The sequence below is a fragment of the Ananas comosus genome, linkage group 12, assembly GCF_001540865.1.
Source record: "Ananas comosus cultivar F153 linkage group 12, ASM154086v1, whole genome shotgun sequence".
Taxonomy (NCBI): domain Eukaryota; kingdom Viridiplantae; phylum Streptophyta; class Magnoliopsida; order Poales; family Bromeliaceae; genus Ananas; species Ananas comosus.
The window spans coordinates 11,874,525-11,900,779 of NC_033632.1; the positions used below are offsets into that span (position 1 = coordinate 11,874,525).

At 32.5% G+C, this 26,255-nt stretch overlaps 2 protein-coding genes across 8 annotated transcripts in view; both read left to right on the forward strand.

The window, feature by feature from the left end:
* The window catches only part of LOC109718899 (ultraviolet-B receptor UVR8), a 9,267-nt gene extending 1,823 nt beyond the window's left edge, over positions 1–7,444 (forward strand). The window contains exons 3-9 of one of the 7 annotated variants that reach the window (XR_002218540.1): positions 2,353–2,547; positions 2,922–3,050; positions 3,692–3,847; positions 4,378–4,586; positions 5,394–5,587; positions 6,796–6,815; positions 7,339–7,444. Coding sequence is in view for 1 of the 7 variants with exons in the window: in XM_020245372.1 (XP_020100961.1) it covers positions 2,353–2,547; positions 2,922–3,050; positions 3,692–3,847; positions 4,378–4,577 (680 nt within the window). In the remaining 6 variants the exon portion in view is untranslated. The other 6 variants (XR_002218543.1, XR_002218539.1, XR_002218542.1 and 3 more) reach the window with 6 other exon arrangements.
* On the forward strand, positions 17,946–19,776 carry LOC109718107 (myb family transcription factor APL; the record flags this gene model as incomplete). Its single annotated transcript, XM_020244127.1, is given in 5 exon segments — positions 17,946–18,022; positions 18,200–18,257; positions 18,503–18,569; positions 18,691–18,763; positions 18,869–19,776. Coding segments are annotated over 5 exon segments (833 nt in total), but the record flags the coding sequence as incomplete, so codon positions are not given.

Below are 26,255 nucleotides of genomic sequence, written 5' to 3' on the forward strand. Positions count from 1 at the left end.
TATATATATATATATATATATATATATATAGAATTAGGCTGGAATATTATTAATAGTAAAACACTCTTTTTGCTATCAAGTTTTTAACCCTTGGATGAAAAATTGTAGGGTCAGGATGATATTAGTCGGCTAATATTGAGTGGTCCCCCTAGGGTTGAGTGGTCCCCACTGGGTTATAATATTTAATCCAATGGTTAGAAATAATGAAAAGAGTTGATCCAAAGGCTAAAAAACTGGTAGCAACAATGAGATTTTGCTACTAATAGTAGCCCAGTCCAACTATATATATATATATATAGAGTTTTGCTAGAATACTATCAATAGTAAACGAGCCGTTTTACTACCTATTTGTTTTCGACGATAAAGCTTCCAAATTGACGATCGGCTCCGTTGAACATGATCTATACCACTTAAAGTGTTTAGAAATCAAATTTCAAATCTTTTCGACATCATTTGCCTAATGATCAAAGGGTTTCAAAATTTGTAATTTTAATGGTCGATAAGAGGCGTTTTCTCGTTTAACGGCGTAAAGATATCCAAATCAATTGAATTTTTGTTAGAAAATTCTTTAAACTATTTAAAACAAGATCTATACTCTTGATCTTGATTACAAGACTCCTATCATTATTTTTTAAAGAATATTCATTTTCAGCCATTCATTTTTCTGTTCACTTGATGAATAAAAGAACAATATCGAAAGTGCGCGAAATTTGATTTCTAGGTAGTTTAAATGGAGCCGATCATATTTAACGGAGCCGATCGTCAATTTGGAAGCTCTATTATCGAAAACAAATTGGTAGTAAAACGGCTCGTTTACTATCGATAGTATTCTAGCTCAACTCTATATATATATATATATATATATATATATAGAGTGAGGCTATTATGCTATCTGGAAGCACGGAGCCTTCCGTGCCTCCAGGTCGTTTTCGATGTTGCGACTTTCGAATCGTCGATCGGCTCAGTTAAACTTGATCTAGAGTATTTGAAGTACTTAAAAAATAAATTTTATGATTTTTCGATATCATTTGGCTAATGATCGAAGGGACTCAAAATTAATAATTTTAATGACCGTGGTGAGCCGTTTGCAAGTTTAACGGTGTAGAAATATCCAAATCACGTAAAATTTTGATTGAAAATTCTTTATACTATATAAAACAAGATCGATATCTTTGATCTAAAATTTTAATGTCATATTATCACGTCTTGTAAGATTTTTATTTTCAGCCGTTGATTTTGAGCCCCTTAGTTCACTAGGCAAATGATATCGAAAAATTGCAAAATTTATTTTCTAGGTACTTCAAATACTCTAGATCAAGTTTAACAGAGCTGATCGACGATTCGAAAGTCGCAACATCGAAAACGACCTGGAAGCACGGAAGGCTCCGTGCTTCCAGAAGCATAGTAGCCTCACTATATATATATATATATATATATATATATAGTTGGGCTAGAATACTATTAATAGTATTTGCCCCCTTTTGCTATCAAGTTTTTAGCCTTTGGATCAATTTCTTTGATCATTTTTAACCATTGGATTAAATATTATAACTCAGTGGGGATCACTCAACCCTAGGGGACCACTCAACTCTAAGGGGCTATATCATCCTAACCCTACAATTTTTCATCCAAGGGTTAAAAACTTGATAGCAAGAAAGGGAAATACTATTAATAGTATTCCAGTCCAACTCTCTCTCTCTCTCTCTCTAGAGAGAGAGAGAGAGAGAGAGAGAGAGAGAGAGAGAGAGAGAGAGAGAGAGAGAGAGAGTATAGATTTTCTTGCAAAAGGCCCGGAAGTGCAATGTATAGATCAGTATGGAAATTAAGCAAACCCATAAATCATTATGAAATTCTTAGCCGATAGAATTATTGGTGCGAAATGCCCTCTGCCTTGAAACATAGATGACTATTAACAGATGAATGACAAGTTTTTGCGGAACTTGTATATAGTCAAGCTCATATTTGTTCAGACCAAAATTTTCACTTGTTTGAGAAGTTATGTTAAACGGATGAGGAAATTCGTGTTTGACTAAATTGGAATTGGCGACTTTCAATTTTTCAGCTCTAAACATGCTTGTGAAGTATGGCTAAGTTGCAGTAAAACCTCATATAATATTCCCAAGATGTTGGAAACTCTATATTTTCGGCCTGCTAAACTACAAATCATGTGGCAATATCTATTACTTTTCTTATAGGTAAATAAGGCAAAATGCTGGTCTAAAAAATCAGACAGAAATGTGAGAAAAATGGTATTTATAGGAGGTTTTCCTGCATTTTATCCTTAAATTTTTTATAAATTAATTCAAAATAATGTTCCCGTTTATCCTGACACGTTGAGTGATTTTCTGACAGGTGAACTTTACACTTGGGGCCGTGATGAAGGTGACGGCAGATTAGGGCTTGGAAGTGGAGGTGGGCCCGGCGAAGCAGGCTCGCTTAGTATCCCTTCCAAAGTAAATGCATTGCCTGTGCCCATAGCAGCTGTAGCTTGTGGCGGTTTTTTCACAATGGCGCTAACTTCAGATGGCCAGGTGTGGAGTTGGGGAGGTAATTATATGCATTATTAACTCGTAGTCCGATCTTGTTTTCTCATTTTTTGAGGCTTTTGAGATATTTACATAAATATATGCATCACTTCTATTGCATGATTTTCTGTTTATTTATCATGGTCATGCATGGTTTGATAGTGGAGTAGTAAGAGAAACTTATCGTTTTCTTCCTTCAAAGGGAAAATAACAATCCTATTTCTTCTTTCTGTTTGGTTTGTTGCACAAGTATTTATCAGTAAAATTATTTAATTTTCCTACTTCTATGCCTTGTTATCTGGTTGCTAAAATCCATAGATTTGCATTTTTGCCAACATTTTTGATGGTGGTAGCTCTTAGTGATGTTTTTTTCGGTTTTTCTTGAGTATCCTGCAGCAAATTCGAATTTTGAACTAGGAAGAGAGAACAATACCAGTGATTGGAGGCCGAAGCCTATTCAAAGCTTGGAAAATGTCCACATCGTTCAGATAGCTTGTGGCGGTTACCATACTTTAGCCTTGACAGGTAAGTAATTGCAAGAAATACTTTTAATGGTTCGATAGTGTCAGAAAAACATCCACCTTTTCATATTTTTACCTACTTTAAAGTTTAAAGTGCATTCACACATTAGGATTTGCTTGAGTGAATACTCGTGCTAAAATACTACTCAAAATTAATGTAATGGCATTATAATTGAAGATTCATGCTGTGAAAGATTATCTTGATTCTAGGCTATCTTTGGATTCTTAGTGTCCTTTTCCTGTTTGTATGGACAATGTGAAATGAACAGGTTTACAAATATGTGGCATACAATTCTCTAATTGAGAGCTGTTAAAATTGATATAAATGGACAACAATATCTGTCAGAACTTCAGTCAATTCAAATGTTCTAAGCTATCAACAGTACAAAAACAATATGCCTACAACTAAAATTCTCATTGTTGAGATTGCTTGAGGTTTAGTTAGAAACAATCTAAAAACCGCCAGCTGTGATTTATCGACATTTCAAAGTAGCGTAGATCATATATAACAGTGAAATTCCTGTGCCCTACTGTCCATTATGAACTTATTGAGAGGTAAATATTTCGAAAGGCATTCTAGCTTAACTCATTCTAGCTTAATTTGCCCTCTCTTTCTCTGAACCTGATGCCCTATGATGTGATCAGATAAAGGTGAAGTTCTTTCATGGGGACATGGTGGACACGGTCAACTTGGTCATCCTTCTATCCAAAATCAGAAAAACCCTATTGTTATCGAAGCTTTAGCCAATGAGCGAATTGTCTATATTGCTTGTGGCGGTTCATCCTCAGCTGCTGTTTCAGGTAAGAGTTTATAACAATTGAAGCCTACTGTATCAACATCTTCATCCTCATCACCTGGCATATCAATTATTTTGTTTTGTTTTGATTTGTTTTGTTTATGACCATATTTCTTGGGCTAAATGCAATAAGTATTTTTTTGCTTATATATACCCCTAAAGATACACATATTTGCATGTATACACCTCAGAAATTTCAATTCGCATGCATACCCTTAGAAATTACCAAATTTGTAGGTGTACCATTCAAAAGTTCAAATCTGTGTGTAAATTACTTGAGTCGAGAACTTTTCATGCTGAAAAGGGGTTTGGCTCTAAAGACAGCCTCATTGGCTGAATTGTATGGGATAGCACTACTTCAGATTAGAACTTCCCAGTGCACAAAACTGTTTACCGGGAAGGCGTGCATTCAAATATACATACCATTTTGTCGATATAGAGTGGTCTATACAAAATTCCAATGTGATAAATTATTAATGAACACCACTATAATAATTAGATTAACTCAACTCTCTTTTTTTGTGGTGAAATCAGAGAAAGGAAATTTATACATGTGGGGAAATGCGAGGGATTGTCAACTAGGTGTCCCCGGATTGCGGGACATCCAACCGCTTCCCATTAAAGTAAATTTCCTTAGCGAGGACGACGACCTGGGCCCTCATCATGTCTTTGCTGTTGCAGTCGGTGCATCGCATGCCATGTGCTTGGTTACAAGGACAAATCCTGCTTCTTAGGAGATTTAGGTAAACCAATTTCGTAAAGTTTACTCAGATTATCAGGTTTGGAGAAATTTTGCCGATCTGTTAACCATATGAAACAAAATTTATCAGTTTCACTGGTAATTTGTTTCCACGAACCTGCTGAGACAGAAACTTTGATTATTTAAATGCCCCTGAAACTCCTAATGATGAATATATGCATCAGATATTTCAGCTCGGTGTTCTCAATTCAATAGATGATATATATTGGTTCGAAATTGTGAAAATAAATAAGCGGATCAAATTTGAAAGTCCGACATTAACTGGTGTTTTACTTGAGAAGTCACTGAAAAATTTTCTGAGGGATCAACTGCCGACTATTTTTGGACAAGGCAAGTTAGAAAATGTAACACCCATAAAAGTCTGTTATGTCAAATCAAAATAACGCTTTATGATCTGAATTCCGAGCATCAAATTGGCACCTCGGAATTTGCAGGAAAAGCTCTTATTGTCGAAATTGAGACTGCTCATACTTGACGGTAAATGGAAACCAAATCACACATTTGCCCTACTTTAATACTTCCAATGCTTCAATTATGTGTATGTGCGATTTGCTTGAAAGGAGTGTATCCATAATTGATTTTCTTTTTCTATTCTCGACATGAATATTGAAAAACAAACCAGAATTAAACAAAATTTTGGCTTAAATGCGAGAAGTGCATTCATTATAACTAGGGAAAAGGGTTTTGGTGTAGCCTTTTCGGTTGGGTCGTGTGATGAGGTAGCTTTTAAATGTCAATGATGGATATTTTTCGTTCTATTGTTTTAATGCTTTGATCTCGGTAATTACAGGGGCTGTTTGGTCTCGCTGGAACTTTTGCAGGAGTGCTTTTAGCACAGAGTTTTTTCAAAAAGTTGCAACAATGTCTTTTTCCGCTATAATCTCCTTGACAGTTACTCGCTCAAGGTAGAAGAAGAAGCTCCAAATTGGAACCTACGTTTTTCGTGTTGATATGCTCATTTTAGCATCTTGCAACGGCCAATCGGTGCGGACTTTTCTTTTGTTTGCCAAATGTTTGGTTTCTGCTTTTGCTGTCTCTTTACTTTCTACTGCTTCGGGGTTAACCTTATTGTCGCCAATCTCATGAAAGTTTTGTAAGAAAATTTCTACTGATGGAGGTTTTTTCTTTTTTTTTTTCCTTTTAGATATGATTGTGCAAGTTATATGAGATGGTTTTGCACTTTTTGTACTAATTTAAAACAAATAAAGCGAAATTCAATAAGCTAGTATAAAAGCATTTGTTAGCATTTGTTGTGACTGGTATTAATATCTAGTGGTAATTCTCCTCCTGCCACACTGTTAGATGTATGAAATCTTGCCAACCAAATAATAAATTAAAATGACTTCTTTTTTTTTTTGTGCATAGAAACTGAAATTAGTAACATTTGCTTATTTTCTTTGACTACTATTATGAAATTGTTATCAGAAAACTATTAATTCACAGTAGTTATCAGAAAATTAGTAACATTTGCTTAATTTTAAGATTTCACTATATTTTTTTCTTTTTTCTGGTTTTAAGGCTGGTGATGGGTTAAGCCCTAATTTAAACCCTAATTCAGGTGTTGCTCTGAATGAGGCCCAATTAGCCACATCCAGTACTAGCTACATTTTGGTGCTATGTTAATCACACTGGTAACAGCTGAGGCTTCAAATCAATCTTAATCTCAAACAGGTCTCCATAAACTAGATTTAACCAATTTGATCCAAATCTACTTCTTAGCCATTAGGCTTTGCGGCTGGGCTTCTTAGTCAAGTACTACATTCTCATTATGCATACAACCTTCGTGTTGCAATGGTAGTAGGATTTGCAATTAGAGCTTCTATTTTTAGAGCTTCTACGTTTATTTTTACTTTTCTTTTTACCAGCTATCTGTTGTTCAGAAGTTCTGTTAAGTAGGGCTAGAGAGGTTCACCACCTTACTCTTTACCTCTTTCAGTTGAGAAATCATGAGTAGCAACACCCATAATGGAGGTGTTTATTTACTCGAGGGTGCGAGTGCGTGCAATTCTGATCTTATGAACTCAGGCTTTGTGTTGGTGGGGGACGATATCAAGCATACTCGGGACTTTTGGCAGGCAACTAAATGCCTGATGGATAACTTACATCTGACTGCTCTGAGTTTGACGTCGAGATAAGTGCAAATGAAAGCACCCTAATCTCTTTTTTCTTTCTTTTTTTTTTTTTTTGTGCAGGGGGGTTTCTCTGCTGCCAGGTATGAATCCTCCTGTGTCTTTACTGGTATTACTTAAGCTGCAAAGTGCATGTCCTACAAATCTTAGTATAGTAGCACAAAATATTCAAAGGGAGAAAGTAAAGATATAAAGAGAGAGAAAGAGAGATCAAAGTGAATGTGTGGGACTCTTCTCTTAATCTCCTTTTAGCACCTTAAGTGCTTTTAGAAAAGCTTGATGGTGTCTTTAGCTATTAATATATTCAAGTATCTCATCATGATGAACAGATCATTGACTAACTTATCATGCTTGTTCACACCTCCCCTTGCAGTTATCATACATAAATTGTGTGCTCATATATATACTTAGGAAAAAGTGCTACTAAGGATGGTAATTGAGGTTTGGTATCTCTAATGATTGGCTTATTTATTAATGCAAATATGGATTGATGCATCCTCTAAGATTTGTTTCAGCTCGATGGGCTTCTACTAAACAGCTGTTTGAGTAAAACTATTTGAATAAATATTAACAACTCTGTCTCTTAATTTGGTTGATTTTGTGCAGAGAGTTGTTTGAAGGAATCCTGATAGTCCACTGGAAAAGGTATACCTGATTACAAATTGTAGACACTACTTTCAAAATTTTGAAGCTTATTTCTAAATTCCACCATTAAAAAAAAAAAGGGTAAACTTCGGTTACCACTCCTGTGGTTTCGCACTTTTTCACTTTACTACCCTGTGTTTTAAAATGTATCAAGTTAGTGTCCTGTGATTTCATTTTTATCTTTTCGTCAGCTTTTCCGTTAATATTTTGTTAAATTTTATACAAAAAACTTCAGATACTCTACCTAGGTTTATCAAATATTCATTTTCGTACTCTTTAGCTTTAACTTTGTCACTGATTTAATAAAAAAAATTAGCGGAAGCGATAATAAAAAAATAAAAATAAAACCACAGGGCACTAAATTGATATACTTTAAACTACATGGTACTAAAGTGAGAAAGTGTGAAATCGCAGAGGTGGTATTTGAAGTTTTTTCAAAAAAAATAAAACTAGATCTTTTGTTTGCAAACTACTTGAATTTGTGCTTTTCAGGTAGAGAAGTTATTTAAAGAGCTAAGCCAATTAGTTAACCAACTACATAATTATTTTAAATGATTCCACCATTAAAGCTAATCCTAAGTAAATTTGAAAGATTCTTTGCCCAATTAAAATATTAATCTATGCTTATGTGACAATTCTTATTGGTTCTCTTTGGCAATTATGATTACTATTATTCTATGTTCACATAAATTATTATATCAATGTTGCAATCAAAATCCTTCCCATTAGCATGTGAGTAAAAAATTGTAAAATGAGTGAGCATAACATTACTCTTGAAATAAATTATTATTATTATTATTATTTATTTTTGGCATATGTGTCCAGACCTTTATTGATATATGTTTAAGGCTAAATTTCACTTTGTGACACTTTTGTCGTCAAATTTTAATTTATTACAATTTAATTAAGTAATTAATATTGATGAGTTGTTAATATAAAAAAATACCCCTTCCATATCAAGAGGTACGCTAATTTTTAGTTAGCTAAATTAGATTATAAAATTTAATAGCGACAAATTAAAATTTGAGAACCGAAATATCACTCACCCGAGAAGGTATAATTGAGCTATATCACATTAATGTATAAACAATAATTAGAAAAAGTGCCAAAATATAAAAAAATTTTCTGTAAATATTTGTTTTTCTTTTTTTTTCTAACTTTTAAGAACCTATATTTTACCACTCCCCTCCCCGTGAGGGTTCTATAACTATTTCATCTATTTCTTATAATTTATATCGAAAATATTTTTTAAAATAATAAAGATATATTAAAAAAATATTATTTTTTAATAGAATAAGTAAGGATATTTTGGTTAACACCGTAATCTCTTGAAAATATTTTTAAAATTCTAAGAGAGCAAAATATATATTTTTAAAAATTAGTCAGAAAAATAAAACATAAATATTTATAAGAAGTTTTCTGTATTTTATCCAGGAAAAACAAAAAAAGCACCTGCATGATGAAACATGCCAAGAAAGAGTAGCTGCAATAAATATATTCTAATAAAAAGGAATCATTTGTAAAGTAGCATCTCTGCTTGAAATCTAAGCTAACATATCTAATAAGCTAATGGAGAAGAGTTTTGGGAGCTTAATGAGCTAAGTGTTAAATAAAAACTTTTCAAATATATATATATATATATATATATATATATATATATATATATATATATATTACTGTTTTGATAATAAAAAAAGNCCTGCATGATGAAACATGCCAAGAAAGAGTAGCTGCAATAAATATATTCTAATAAAAAGGAATCATTTGTAAAGTAGCATCTCTGCTTGAAATCTAAGCTAACATATCTAATAAGCTAATGGAGAAGAGTTTTGGGAGCTTAATGAGCTAAGTGTTAAATATAAACCTATATATGGTTAAAGTTCAAATACCATCCTTGTGGTTTTACATTTTCTTACTGTATTCTGTGGTTTTAAGTACATCAAATTAGTGTTATGTTGTTTCATTTTTATCATTTCGTCAGTTTTTTCGTTAATATTTTGTTAAATTATATACAAAAAACTTCAAATACCCTATATAGGTTTATCAAATATTTATTTTAGTACCCTTTAGTTTTAATCTTGTCACCGATTTAACAAAAAAAATTAGTGAAATCGATCACAAGGCACTAAATTGATACAATTTAAACCACAGGGTACTAAAGTGAGAAAGTGTGAAACTACACGATGGTATTTGAAGTTTTCCATATTTCTATATCTATATATATATATTTTTATTTATTAAGTATAATAATAATATATATATATATGTGCAAATAACCCTTTGCACGTGGACTTAGGAAGGAATCATTTGATGCTCATGGGGTTAGCTAGAATTTTCCATTGAGCTAGTACTTAATATTGTGGTAATTAATTAATTAATTAATAATGCACCCACTTCACATTGGCCAAGGATTTGTTTGGTATCGAGAATCATCTAAGTTGGGACTAAAAGCATATAAAAATACGCTTTTAATTAGCTTTTCAGTGGAATTGCAGAAATTATATATATTTCAATCGAATCAGTGCGATCTACATAATTTGCTATATATTATTTGAAAAAACTAAAAGGGTATGTAAGAATGTATAGAGTTTACCTAAACTAAAGACTATTTCTTTGGTAATTAATAATCATCACTACATATTGACTAAGGATTTGTTTGGTATCGGGAGTTGTATATCGTAACGGAGTTAGAAGGAGTTGGGACTGAAACCATATAAAAATATACTTCTGATCAGCTTTTTAGTGGGATCGTAGAAATTATATTTCAACCGAATTAGTGTGAGTTACATAATTTGCTATACATTTATTACTTACAGAAACAAAACTTACCTGAATTGTAGAGTATTTTGAATCGGCTACCTAACCACTCAAAATTTTGATTTTTTACTATTCAACCTTTTAGTGTTTTTAATTTGAGTCAGTCAACGATATTTTGATTTCAAAATTTAAACTAGTAACTTATTTTAATAAATTTATAATTGCGCGAATTACATAAAGTATAAACGACATACTCAAATTTTGAATTCAAAGTGTCATTGTTAACTCAAATCAAACAAATTGAAAGATTAAGTAGTCAATTCAAAATAACCCATAATTCAGAAAAATTCAACACGTTTTTACCTACTTTTTTATCGCATGTTCTCGCGCATATAACACCTTTTGCCTAGAATAACCAAGTGGAGCCTAAGGCTTTGTTTCGATTGGTTTGAACTTCGACAAAAAGGTATTTTATAAGTCGAGCTTTTTGAGGAAGCACTAAAAATTTTTTTTGTTGCTAAGCAAAAACTTCAAGTATAGGCCTACTTTTGGTTATGTATGTTTATTTTAAGGGCTTTTTTTGCAAATAGCCCTCTGATAAAATTTTATTTTAAAATTGGCTCTGTCAAAAATTTATTTGCAAAAATGGTCCTGCTCCTGCCACGCAAGCGCCACGTCAACGCCACTCGGGCGGGGCAGGAGTTTAAGTTGAACACGGTGAATGGTTCATCGTGTCCAATACAAATATCATATTGGACACGGTGAACCATTCACCGTGTCCAATACTAATACATCCTTAGCCAAAAAATGACAAAGTCCTGCCCTGCTCGCGTGGCGCTGACGTGGCGCTTGCGTGGCAGGGGCAGGGCTATTTTTGCAAATAAATTTTTGACAGGGCCAATTTTAAAATAAAATTTTATGAAGGGGCTATTTGCAAAAAAAGCCCTTATTTCAACTTTTTATGCCACAACAAAAGCTCCATATCCCTAATTTGTTAAAAAAAAGTATCCAATTCTTTAAAACTAGAGAATTTACTCAAGAAGCTAAGGAGGTCAAACACGACTTTTAAAGATGATATTTCCTTTCATTAATTAAAGATGATACATATATTTCTTGTAATACACTAACACAACCCTTCCAATAATAATCCATTTTATTGTAGAAGAATTTTTCTTTTTCTTTTTTTTTTAAAAAAAATATTATTTATGTACACACCTTAATAGTGTGAAAAACATGTGCTTGTTTTCTCAACATGCATTGTTTTATACTTTTATTATTATTCGACACATCCTATACTTAATTTCTTGGATTTGGTGTTGGATAGTGAATGGATTATCCATTATCAATAAATAATTAAAAAATGGAATTAAAAAAAAAATGGAAGGATAATTAATTACAACTAGGTGTAGGTTATTAACTAACTTAAACCTAGGCAAAAATTAAGCTGCATAAAGGAGAATTTAATGGTTTCTATTAATTAAAAAATAGAAGTGCACTTTTTATAATTAATATTGTACTTTTGTACAATATTATATTTATATAAATCAAAAACCATTTTTGTTTTTGAGAAGCTTTGAGAAGAATCTTGTTTAATTGTCTTAAAAGAAAGAATCTATTCCCTTGATTTTTGTTGAGTAAACTTTGTTGTGAGTTTTCTTTCATGAGAGAGAGAGAAAGAGAGAGATTTGTATGGTTCTCACTCATCCTCTTTCTCCATATTATGGCCTAGACCTGGTCCACCATGTCAATTGTGGACCACTGGCTCATTATAAACTTACAAAATAATCTTTAAATTTTGAAGAGAGAGAGAGAGAGAGAGAGAGAGATTTACTGGGTATTTAAGGTTCCAAATTCTCTTTCAAATATATTCCTAGAGTTAAATTATGTTAGTAAACTATTAGTAACAGTCGTTATTTCTGTAAAATTACCATTTTGCCTTTTCAAATATACTCTTCTACCGTCACCAGTTTTTATTATTTGCTCTTAAATTAGGGACAAAAAAAGTATTTTAATTTTTTGTTTTTTCAGATATATATTCTTTTACTGCCCTTAACTTAGGGGCAAAATAGGTATTTTCACTATTTTTTAATTATGGGAGAAATTTAACTCAGATTCAATCCGAGATGACTTAACGGGCACTGACGGTTTGAATAACGGAGAAATACACGCAGAACATATTTGAAACAAAAAAAAAAGGATAAATAAAATATTTTAACGATTTTGAGGGGGATACATGCAATTATCCCACTATATAAAGAGGTACATCAGTGCAATGTGGATCACCCTCTCCTTTAAATTCTCACCACTCGGAGGAAAATTATCTTTAAAATTTGAAAAGTGAGAAAATTATTAAACTGTAGTGAGAAATTAAATTATTCTCACCACTCATTGTTGTTCATGATGCTTTTTTTTTTTTTTTTTTTTTTTTTTTTTTTTTGGCCTTAGTTGGAAGTATACATGTCAAAAAAAGGAGCCCGTCAATATATTGTTAAGAAAAATGATCTATAATAAAAAAGTTTGAAAAGAGAGAAATATACAGAGTAGGTCATGGCGATTTCGAGAACGGACAGAATTTATAACGGAGGGCAGATGACTGCGCAGTTCATATATAGCTGATGAGAAGGACCAATTTTGGATAATTTTTTAGAGGGTTTTTTTTTTTTTTTTTCAATTTAGCCTTCTGGTAAAATTTTATTTTAAAAATAGCCCTGTCAAAATTTAATTTGTAAAAATAGCCCTGCCCCTGCCACGCAGGCGCCACGTCAGCGCCACGCGGGCAGGGCTGGGACCAGTGTGTTAAGTTGAACACGGTAAACCATTCACCATGTTCAAACACGGTGAATCCGAGCCCGGCGGGTTTTAAAAATCTATACCCATATCCATATATTAAAGTTATATGGGTATTGATTTTTACAACCCGCCGGGTTCGGATTCGGGTTCGGATTTTAATTTGATTTTCGGATTCGGATTCGGGTTTTTGAAAACCCGATCCGAACCCGACGCGTTGACATCCCTAAAAGAGAAGAAAATGAATATAAATATGAAACACGGTGAATCATTCACTGTATTTGAACACGGTGAATGGTTCACCATGTTCAACTTAACACACTGGCTCCAGTCCTGCCCGCGTGGCGCTGACGTGTGGCGTCTGCGTGACAGGACCAAGGCCATTTTTGCAAATTAAATTTTGACAGGGCTATTTTTAAAATAAAATTTTTCAGGGGGCCATTTGCCAAAAAGGCCTTTTTTTAGAAAAACTTCAAATACCACCATTGTGATTTCGTATTTTTTAATTTTAGCTTCCTGTGGCTTAAAGTATATCAATTTATTATTCCGTGATTTTATTTTTTTTCTTTTTATTATTCTCTCTATTAATTTTTTTTCATTAAATCAAAAACAAAGTTAAAACTAAAAGATACTAAAGTGAATATTCAATAAATCTAGATGAGATATCTGAAGTTTTTTGTACATAATTTAACGAAATTTTAATAGAGGAGCTTACGAAAAAAGAAAAATGAAATCATATGATATTAAATTGATACACTTTAAACCATAGGGTACTAAAGTGAGAAAGTGCGAAACTATAGGGATGGTATTTGAAGTTTACCCTAATTTTTTTAAGAAATAATTGCCTATATACCCCTCAAAATGTCGGAAATATCTAATTTATTCCTACTTTTTTTTTTTTGTTTTCAATATACCCCTCATATATTTCTCCATTATTCAAAAATACTCCTGGAACTACTACCCGTTAAGTTATCTCGAGTTAAACGTAAATTAAATATCTACCAAAGTAAAAAAAAAAAATCAAAATATCTCTTTCTGTTCTTAACTTAAGGGCAAATAAAAAAAGTTGACAATGGTAGAGGGGTATATTTGAAAAGATCAAAAATCAAAATATTTTTTTGCCCCCTGACTTAAGGGCAAATGAAAAAAATTGGCTATAGTAGAAGGGTATATTTGAAAAGGTAAAATAGTAATTTTACAAAGATAACGACTATTACTAACAGTTCACCGACAGAATTTAATTCTAAGAATACACTTGAAATAACTTAGAATATAAAAAGAGTATTTTTACTATAAATTTATCTTCTAACAGGATAAATTAGAAAGTCGAAAATTTTTCAGGAATATATAAGTAATTATCTTTTTTTTTTATTTTGAAAAGTGAAAAATGTACTGAGTGGTGGTGATTTCCAAAAAAAAAAAAGAGCATGAAATTAGTTAACACTGAGCATATAACACTGATGTGGTGGACCAATCCAAGGAAATGCTCCACCTCAGTGGGACCTATATAGGTGTCAAAATAAAGGGGTTTGACCTATTATTAAACTTTGTATGCATTTGTGTGATGGGAATTTATTTTGCTTTATAGTGACATATGCATAGGAGAGACAATCTTCTATTCTACTAAAGCTATTCATATGAGCCCCAACAATAAAGAGAAAAAAAAAGAGATATCCATAGGTCCCCACCCAACATGTACATTTATAAATAATACTACTGGTACACCCCAGAATTAGAAAAAATATATATTTTATATTTTCTTCATCTAAAGATTATTATTTTTCAGTTGTCACATTACTTTTTCACAGCTAAATTACAAAAATTTGCTTATAAATACATTTTTTTTTACTTTTCTTTTGTAATTTTTAAAAATCTATATTTTACTCCCTCAACATTTCAAGTTGTTGCATTTAGTCCCTCTTCGTCACGGTTCCATTGCTACTCCGTCCATTTTAATAATTTAAACTGAAAATGCCTTTCAAAATAACAGAAATGTATTAAAAAATTATTTTTTTTCTTTACTGAAGAAGTAAGGACAATTTGGTCATTTTGCCTTCTCAATTTACGCCATACCCTCTGAAAATATTTCTGAAATTTTAAAGATGCAAAATATAAATTTTTGAAAGTTATTTAGAAAAATAAAAAAACTAATATTTACATGAGGATTTTCTATAATTTAGTTTTTTTTTTTTACTTAATTTTATTTGATTTTTTATAAATTCTGAAATGAAAAGTGTAAAATCTGTATTTTTCCTTTGGGGTGTACAAATAGAACTTCTCTGTGATTATACATTAATTACAAACCAACACAAAATAATGGTTCCACACTTCCACTGCAATGGCCTTTATGTGTTGATGTGTACATGCCCAACCACCAACTCCTAAGACTCACTGATCAATACCCCTTTCCTTGTAGTAATAATAATTAAATCAACACAATTTGTACTCTATTTGTACTTTGATGTGCAACAATGGACAACTAATTTTTTTTGTGTACCCTACATACATCACATTAATGATGATAATGATTATGATGTCGATCGATCGATCGATCAATCAATGATGATGGCGTTGAAATGATCATTTGTTTAACAAAAGGATATCCAAAAAAATATCTTCAAATATAATTAATATTTGATTTCAAACATAATAATTAGATTAAGTATAAGTATGTGTGTGTGTATATATATATATATATAAACATATATAAATATGTTTCATGGAAAAACTCTGAGTAGGGCAAGTTCGATTCCTTTTCCCATCATATGCATATCATCAGGAAAGGAGAAGTACACTTTTTCTTTTCCTTTTTTTTTTTTTCTTTTTTTGGGTGGGGGAATAAATTTAAATGATAAACTATATACAAGGATATGGCAATATTGTAGCAAAGGAAATAATTGTTTTTAAAACAAACTTACTTAGTGATTGATATTCTATTAATTAATGCTTTCACTTCCAATGGTAGCAATAATAATATTAATTTGGTGTTGCAACAGGTAACTAAATTGTTACTACCTCAACTTCATATGTGCTTATTAAGTTGGCAACTACTGTAATCGATATATGTTGAATATAAATATCAAAAATATTATGCTCTACTAATTTAAGCTTTTAGAAAATAATAATTATTTTATTTAATTTAATGTGATATCAGAATATAAATTCTTGAGTTTTGAGTCCCGTTAGCCTCCTAGCGTAATTTATTTTTTTTCCTTTTAATTCAAGTCTACGTTTTGGCCTATTAAAAAGTTTCAAGTATAGCTATGAGAGAAAGTGTTGAATATAAGTTAAAAATACAATTCTCTTATATATTAGCTTAAGCTTTTGAAAAAAATGATTATTTTTATTTAACTTAATATGATATTANATATATATATATATATATATATATATATATATATATATATATGTATGTATATAGGAACTTCATAGATGGCATAAAAATATGAACAACAAAGAGGACTAAGTGCATGTTTTTGACATTTTGTTGTAGTTAAGTCAACATCATGGAGATCTTAAAATGCATGTGAGGATCATGAAAGCAATTTTGTTGGTAAAGTCATGGAGGATGGTCTTAATTAATAAACTCTTGGTTATGCAATCTGAATCCAATCCTCAAGTTCTTAATGTGAAGTGTATATATATATATATACATATATTTTTTTTAGAGTGCCAAAAAAACAAGTGATTGCTCCATTTAAAAAGAAGTGTGTGTTGGAAAGAGAGATATTGACGCAGAGAGAGAGAGATCATTGCATGAACCATGGTCTATATACACACACATATATATATTAAATATATAATACATATATGAGTTTATCTAGAATACTATTGATAATAAATAAATAGTGTTAATTAATTATCAACTTTTTAGTCCTTCAGTAGATCTATACTATTTCACCTACAACCACTAAATTTTAGATATTCAAGAATTTGAAATAAATATATATAGTAAACATTGTTTTTTCACTATCAAAAGTATTCTAGCTAGCTTCATTCTATAGTTAATTTATACATAAACATTAATACATTTTGATAATCTTTTTATTATTATTATTATTACTCCCTAACATATATGCACGTAGTTGTAAAAATAACAGCGTTAAAGAACCTACTATTCTTTACATTCAAAAAACTAGTTATAATTTTTGAGATATAGGATATTAGCATCAAAAAACATATACCTAACAATTTATCTCTAGATTGTATATATGGACACAATATATGGTTTTTAATTTATGGAGTACCTGGTGTATAGAGCTTGGTTCATGCAATAATTCATTTCTTTCTCTTCTATTGTCCAATATAATTGCATGGCTCTCTCTCTCTCTCTCTCTCTCTTATTCCTTTGTATTTAAAAAGCTCCTAGTGACTATTATAAGAATAATTCCTCCAAAAAGACTCTCTCTCTCTCTCTCTCTCTCTCTCTCTCTCTCTCTCTCTCTCTCTCTCATATTTTATCAAAGGCACACTTGAAGTCGGTGGCTTTTATCACTGTATTGGAATAACATCCCATGGCTTTCATATATAGAGAAGAGAAGCATTGAGAGAGAGAGAGAGAGAGAGAGAGGGGGGGGGAGACCAACTTAATATATTAAAGCCCTTCTCCATATATATAGTAAAAAAAAAAGAAAAAGAAAAAAAAGGGGGAGCTAGAAGAACCCTATTCCTCCAAATATCCTCCTTTTTTAAAAAAAGAAAACAATAAAATTTTTTCTCTCCCTTGAATCTCTTGCATCAATTCTATACCAGGATACAGAGAGAAAGAGAGAAAATATATTTGTAGAGAGAGAGAAGAAACAAAGAAACAAAGAAAGAGAGAAAGAAAGAAAGAATCATGTTCCCTTCCAAGAAGCCTCTCTCTCTCTCTCTCTCTCTCTATATATATATATATATAACTCCCTCTTCTTATTCTTATTCTCTCATCTCTCTATATAGCTGTTCTTGATGAATCTACAGTTTATGAACTTGATAAGATTTTTTTTTTTTTTTTGGCTTTTTTTTGGTTGTTTTTGGTTGTGTAGAGGCTACACCAAAGACCATCATGAGAGTTATGGGAGTTAAGGGTCTCACTCTCTACCACCTTAAGAGCCATCTCCAGGTATATATATATATATATTTTGTATATATAAGTTTAATTATTTTGTTATAACATGAACTTAAGTAAAATTAGGGTTTCTTCAGTTTCTTCTTCTTCTTCTTCCCTCTCTCTCTCTCTAAATATATATATATATATATGTATTTATATTAAGTTGTTTGTTTAACAATTTTGTTGTAGAAATTCAGGCTAGGGAAGCAACCACACAAGGAATTCAACGATCACTCGGTAAAGGATGGTAAGAGAAGTTAAATTAAATCATCGTAGCTACACAAATAATTTCTCGATCCCCCCTCTCTCTCTATGTATATTTATATGATGTTTTTTTGCTTTTCTTTAGCTAAATAAAAGTTGCTCTTAACATATATTTACCCTTTTACTAATTTTTCATTTTTCTTGTTAAGTTCGCAAATTACATATATACTGTTTATAATCGATCTTCACGTATCGATCACAAAGCTGTACTGTTCTTGACTATTGCAGCTGCTAATATGAGCATGCAAAGAAATGCGCCGTCTTCATCGAGCATCATGGGTCGATCCATGAACGAGTAAGTTGCGAGTATAATCGACTCAAAAAAATTAACCAAAAATTAAGTGTGATTATATATTTACAAACTTTTATCGAAATACTTTGGTATTGAGATTGTTGGAGGCCTTTAAATCATGTAGCAGGAATGTGCACATAACCGAAGCAATACGGATGCAAATGGAAGTCCAAAGAAGATTACATGAACAGTTAGAGGTAAATTATATAAGATTAATATTTCTTTTGCTTAATAATTAGTGTAACAATTAACACACTTACTAATTAATCAAGCTAATTTTTTTATTTGTGTGATGAGTGTAGGTGCAAAAACATCTTCAAATGAGGATTGAAGCTCAAGGGAAGTACATGCAAACTATATTAGAGAAAGCTTATGAGACTCTCCAAGGAGATAGTAACATTGGCTTGGGAGGCTACACCAAAGCTTTAGGAAATAATACGCAAGGAGTTATCGACATGGTCTCCATGAAAGAAATGGCTTCTCCCATGTGCTTTCCTTCTCTCCAAGACCTTCACTTGTATGGCGGAGATCATCTAGAAATTCCACAGCAAATCGAGCGACCCCTCGACATGTTCTTCCCTACAAACGAAAGCATTGCGATGGGAAGCAAGAAGAGGCCCTACCCTTACGGATCGAACGGTAAGAGCCCCATGATTTGGGCTGACGATCTTCGTCTTCAAGAATTGGGTTCTCAAGAAGAAGCATCTAAGTGTGATCAGCTTCAAATTGCACCATCCATGATGGATAGCAGCATCGATATGGGTTCGATGGCGAACGTGTATGAATCGAAGCCAATGCTAGATATCACGGGGAATAAGAAGTTCGAGGGCACGTCGAAGCTCGATAGGCCATCTCCATGAAGAGCTATTGGAAACTCGCGCTTTGTTTCTAATAAGGAAGTGAGGTTTGTAATTCTACAAATATAATTGGTTCTTATGATCAAGTAATTGGATCAAGAGTAAGAGTTAGTGTTAGGATTGATTGTACGCGTTAGGTATTGATGCTATTAGAGTTGCTAATTAAGACATTTATAATTTGCGGCCTTTTGGCGTCTCTTGACCAAGGATGAGCTTAAAATATGCATGTAAATTATTTAGTTCTCTTGTATGAATTTAGCAAAAAAAAAAGAAACACCATTGATAGCATATGTATTTATATACACGAGTAAATAAACTCCTGGTACTAGCACTATGACATTAACTTGAGTAAATTGCTCGAGTATCATGCGAGAATCGATTCCTTTTAGCTTTAACTCCTGTTAGCTACTTTTGCCATCCTATCTACTTAATGTTGTCGGCATACGTAGTTTAATTTTAGATGTAAATTTGAATAACATAACCCTAAATTTAATTTCCAAAGAATATGCCTCTATATTATTTATATCCAAAATTCTAGATTCATATTATCACAGTTCTCTTGAGGAGTTTCATGTTATTATCTATATATTAAATTAGGCTATTTCTATTTTGTTGTTGGATATATGCTCTCTCTGTTGTTTACTTTTAATTTTCAAAGCAGAAACTGCATTGTAACCTTGAAATTAATACCCCAGAACATGTGTGTGTGTATATATATATATGCATGCCTCCTTTACTATATGCTTAGAATGAAAATAAATAAACTCAAAGAATTTAATTATGCTAATCAATCACTTTTCATGTTTTGCACTAATCAGTTTATTTAGCTCCTGAACTACAAAGTTATAGGGTGCATTTTGTCTCATGGCAATACCAAACTATATATATGGCTTAGATAATTACAAATTTTTTAAAAAGAGAGAAATTAAAAAGAAATAAAGCTAACTAGCTAGCTCATAAAATAGTCATCTTGCTACTAACTTTTTATCATATATATATGTATGCATATGTATGGTAAGTTCACTGTTTCTTTGTTGAGTAGAAACTAGGGATTAAACTTCCCATGCCTCATGTTTAGTAATTTGAATTCCATATCAAAAGAATAACACAATTAATTACATATTGGATAATAATCTTTATTCACTAGTGATGCTTCACATCTCCCAAGCTATATAGCTAGCTAGCTAGGTTAATTAATTAATTATTAAGCTGAGTGTGCTGTGATTAGAGTATTACTCTTTAGCTGTTATGGAGATTTAGTTGTGGTGTTTCCCAATGCATGCAGGAACCCTTTTTGGCCTTTGCCTTTATGTTAGTTGGCCCTAGTTATTAGTTACTCTCATCATTGCATGCAATGAGCTTCTAAAGATTACATGCATGTGACACCTTCTTTAGGGGAGGGCAAAAAAAAGAAAAGAAAAGAAGAAGAACAATTACATGTATTTGTATTACTCCATTGCACCCTACATGGTGCATATACCTGCAAAAGTATATATTTTCTATCTCTACCTATATGTATATATATCTTCTATCATTGTATAATGTGTGCATGTGTATAAGTATGTATGTATGTATATTTGCATGTTTCTATGTATATATGTACCCAAAAGATTGTTCCAGTTTTTTTTAAAAAAAAGGAAAGAAGAAAATGTAGTTTTAACACTGTCATTCTCATGCATGGCGGAGAGCATTTTGAACCATGGCAAGAAATTTACATGGAAGGTACTTAGAGAGGTAAAGGATAAAGATTTAACACATCAAATGTTTACTAATGCATATAGTTAAGCTCACAAATTCATAAAATTGAGGGTGCTTAGGATCAGCCTGTTTGGAAGTTGGAATAAGTTTTCTCTAGTGTGATTGTAAGAGAAAAGTTTGATTTTTGGTCCTAATTAAAAGGTCTTAATATTCATGATTTGATAGGATAATATATTTCACCTACAAAATGATTTTTCTTATTAAAAAAAAATGACTTGAAAGCTGAATATACTACCTAATTCTAGACATTTAATTAATCATACTCCTTATCTATCGAAAGTACAAAAGTTTGTCAAGTAAATCATAAAAATATACCGAATAAGATATTTATGCATTCAAGCAGAACCTGTATGTCATATTATTCAAGAGAAAAATTGAAAGTGCACAACCAAATTATATGTAGTTTTTCATGTAGTGCCAAAGTGCATATATATATAAATATGTTTGAAAGATTTAGCATGAGTGATGACCATTTATATGAATTGTTGGGTATTTTTCTTGTTTTGCTCTTCTTTTTGTTGAGCAAGGCAAAGGGAGAGGGGGACAAAGAGTATCTCCTCTTTCTTTATATCTTCTTTTCCCCATAGCCCTACATATTATCACTCTCCCATATTCCATTCCATGAGAATCAAAAGGAGAGTATAAGTACATGTATGCATGTATGTAGTGTTCCTCTCTCTCTCTCTCTCTCTCTACACTTGGAGAAGCTTTTGTGCTTTCCTTTCTTTTGGTCTTGGTAGAGAAAAAGAGAGAGAGAGAGAGAGAGATGGTGCAGTTGCCTTTATTGGTCTCAGAGAAATGTAAGGGAGGCATGCAAGTTGGCAAGAGAAAGAAAGAATGAAAGAGAGAGAGAGAGAGAGAAAGAATGAAAGAGAGAGATAGAGAGAGAGAGAGATCTAGAGAAAGAAAGAGAGGGAGAGAGATATAAAGGGAGAGAACAGTGCCCAAGAGAGTGCAATTCTCAAGGAAGCTTCTTGTAAGTTTAGGATGGGGCAAGGTGATGGGGTGCCTTTAAATTCCAAAAGTTTGTGTGGTCTCACAAAGAGGGAGGGAGAGAGAGAGAGAGTGTGAGAGAGAAGGAATAGTACATTACATAAAGGGGGAGGTTTAAGGCTCATTTCCCAATGGAAATCAACTGTGGGGTGTTCAAATTAAGCACCTTGGATTCTGCAACTGTGGGTCTATATATTGCTCAAGAGAGAGAGAGAGAGAGAGAGAGAGACATCAAGAGATGCATGAAAAGTAGAGCTAATGAGGGAGGAAGCTTCGCTTCTTTTGGAGATCATATTGGTGGTTAATTAATTGCAGTGGCCAGTGTAAGTGCCAGGCATAGATTTGTCTCAGAAAGAAAGATTGGAGAGTAATTAAGGCATATGCCTAGGGCACTACTACTGCTTAAAGGTTCCCTAGAGCTAATGATGACCCCTTGGACTACTTGTTACTAAGTTAAGAGCAATATTAATATAACATATGTTGATGTGTTACATGCTTTAATAAGTTCACAATTGTGTAGTCCATATTTGTACATACACCAGTATGCAACGACAATCTAAATAATACTGTCTATATAAGCGGTTGATGTATGCATGTTGATCGAGGCATTAATTGTCGCAAGTACATTCACGTATGTGTAGTACAGAACAACACATTAACGATAATTGCGACAACTCACAAGAGGTACATAAATATTTCACCATTTTATTGCCACTAATTATGGGCTAGCTGTCGATGTGCTAACATACTGATGTGCCACATAAAAATTCACTGGTGGAGTGCAAACATAAACTAGTATATATATTAGCTATAGTAGTGGTGATTCGCGAGAGTTATTCAAATATTTTTCTAATAACGTTGCTCTTATAAGTTGCCGATGTGCTAACATATTGATGTTTATGCAGACTCACCTGTGCAATACATGCCATGCTAATACATTAGCAATAATAGCGATAAACCAGTTGTGACCCACGAAGGATGCCCAAAGTATTTTCCTTTGTTGGCATTCGGTTAAATCGAATCGGGTGCGCTCATAATCGGGCTCGATCTGACGGTTATTATATTGTCTAATTGGACTAGAATTAATCTCGCTTTTAAATTAGAAAGCTAATTAAAGATAAATTCTAACCATATTAGGATAACAATTATGAATTGATTTGGTCTTATCTCTTACGTACCTATTAGAATTTTAAAATCCTTATAAATATACGGGCAATCTCACATAAGATGAAATAAGAAAGACAACAAGAAAACCAAGAGAGAAACATAGAAACCTCATCTTTCATTAATCTATTATTCTAGAAGGTCTTGAACAATGGATTAGAGATTGTGCTCGTTTGTAATTCGATCTACTGTGAGTTTGGAGCGTTAGAAGACTTTTTTGGACGATCTGAGGATACGTGAATCAACCTCTACGATCCGGGCTCGTCGCGTTCTGACGCGAATCGTTTCTGCTAAAAAATACGAATGAATATTTTCGCTGCGTTCTACACCCTTTAATGCTGAATCGACTATCGATGTGCTAAAATACTGATACGCGCGTCACACAGATTTGTTTGTACAATACAAGCCAGTACATGCATCATCGATAGTAAGAGATCACACAAAGAATACCCTTATAAATAAGCATTTCCCTTATGCATATAGTTTCTTTGTCATAAATAGGTGGAATATAAAATTCAAGGTTATTTACATCAAGATTCCTCTTTTCTGACAATCATAAAATTATTAATGTTAGCCCCTTTTAAACCTCCAGCTGAGAACTGAGAAACATAAAAATCAGAATATAATTCTAACATCATATATACCTCATCTAGTGCACATTCCATTATTTAGAAATAAGTAAAAAAATATTGCATACATGCATGAACTAAGAAAAAATTAATGCTACATATATATACACCCCATATAAGGTATATATATATATATATATTGGACGCCACTATTAGTAGCAAAATTTTATTGTTGCTACCAGTTTTTTAGCCTTTGGATCAACTCTTTTCATTATTTCTAACCATTGGATTAAATACTATAACCCAGTGGGGACCACTCAACCCNTCAAGAGAGAGAGAGAGAGAGAGAGAGAGACATCAAGAGATGCATGAAAAGTAGAGCTAATGAGGGAGGAAGCTTCGCTTCTTTTGGAGATCATATTGGTGGTTAATTAATTGCAGTGGCCACTGTAAGTGCCAGGCATAGATTTGTCTCAGAAAGAAAGATTGGAGAGTAATTAAGGCATATGCCTAGGGCACTACTACTGCTTAAAGGTACTCTAGAGCTAATGATGACCCCTTGGACTACTTGTTACTAAGTTAAGAGCAATATTAATATAACATATGTTGATGTGTTACATGCTTTAATAAGTTCACAATTGTGTAGTCCATATTTGTACACACACCAGTATGCAATGACAATCTAAATAATACTGTCTTTATAAGCTGTTGATGTATGCATATTGATCGAGGCATTCACGTATGTGTAGTACAGAACAACAAATTAACAATAATTGTGACAATCACAAGAGGTACATAAATATTTCACCATTTTATTGCCACTAATTATGGGCTAGCTGTCGATGTGCTAACATACTGATGTGCCACATAAAAATTCACTGGTGGAGTGCAAACATAAACTAGTATATATATTAGCTATAGTAGTGGTAATTCGCGAGAGTTATTCAAATATTTTTCTAATAACGTTGCTCTTATAAGTTGCCGATGTGCTAACATATTGATGTTTATGCAGACTCACCTGTGCAATACATGCCATGCTAATACATTAGCAATAATAGCGATAAACCAGTTGTGACCCACGAAGGATGCCCAAAGTATTTTCCTTTGTTGGCATTCGGTTAAATCGAATCGGGTGTGCCCATAATCGGGTTCGATCTGACGGTTATTATATTGTCTAATTGGACTAGGATTAATCTCGCTTTTAAATTAGAAAGCTAATTAGAGATAAATTCTAACCATATTAGGATAACAATTATGAATTAATTTGATCTTATCTCTTACGTATTTATTAGAATTTTAAAATCTCTTATAAATATACGAGCAATCTCACATAAGATGAAATAAGAAAGACAACAAGAAAACTAAGAGAGAAACATAGAAACCTCATTATTCATTAACCTATTATTCTAGAGGGTCTTGAACAATAGATTAGAGATCGTGCTCGTTTGTAATTCGATCTACTGTGAGTTTGGAGCGTTAGAAGACTTTTTTGGACGATTCGAGAATACGTGAATCAACCTCTACGATCCGGGCTCGTCGTGTTCTGACGCGAATCGTTTCTGCTAAAAGATACGAATGAATATTTTCGCTGCGTTCTACACCCTTTAATGCTGAATCGACTATCGATGTGCTAAAATACTGATACGCGCGTCACACAGATTTGTTTGTACAATACAAGCCAGTACATGCATCATCGATAGTAAGAGATCACACAAAGAATACCCTAATAAATAAGCATTTCCCCTTATGCATATAGTTTCTTTGTCATAAATAGGTGGAATATAAAATTCAAGGTTATTTACATCAAGATTCCTCTTTGTGACAATCATAAAATTATTAATGTTAGCCCCTTTTAAACCTCCAGCTGAGAACTTAGAAACATAAAAATCAGAATATAATTCTAACATCACATATACCTCATCTGGTGCACATTCCATTAATTAGAAAAAAGTAAAAAGAAAAAATGCATACATGCAAGAACTAAGAAAAAATGCTACATATATATACACCCCATATATATATATATATATATATAGAGTCCGGCTACTATACTATCGATAGTACCAAGCCCTTGGTACTATTGAGTTTTCTACCGTTAGATCTACCTGTTGATCATTTCCACCCGTTAGATTATACTATTAAACCAACCACCCACTCAACCCTAGGGGACCACTATCAATTTAACCGGTTTCCACTATCATCCTAACCGCACATCCTTTCATCCAACGGCTAAAAACTCAATAGTACCAAGGGCTTGGTACTATTGATAGTATAGTAGCATAATTCTCTCTCTCTCTCTCTCTCTCTCTCTCTCTCTCTCTCTCTCTCTATATATATATATATATATA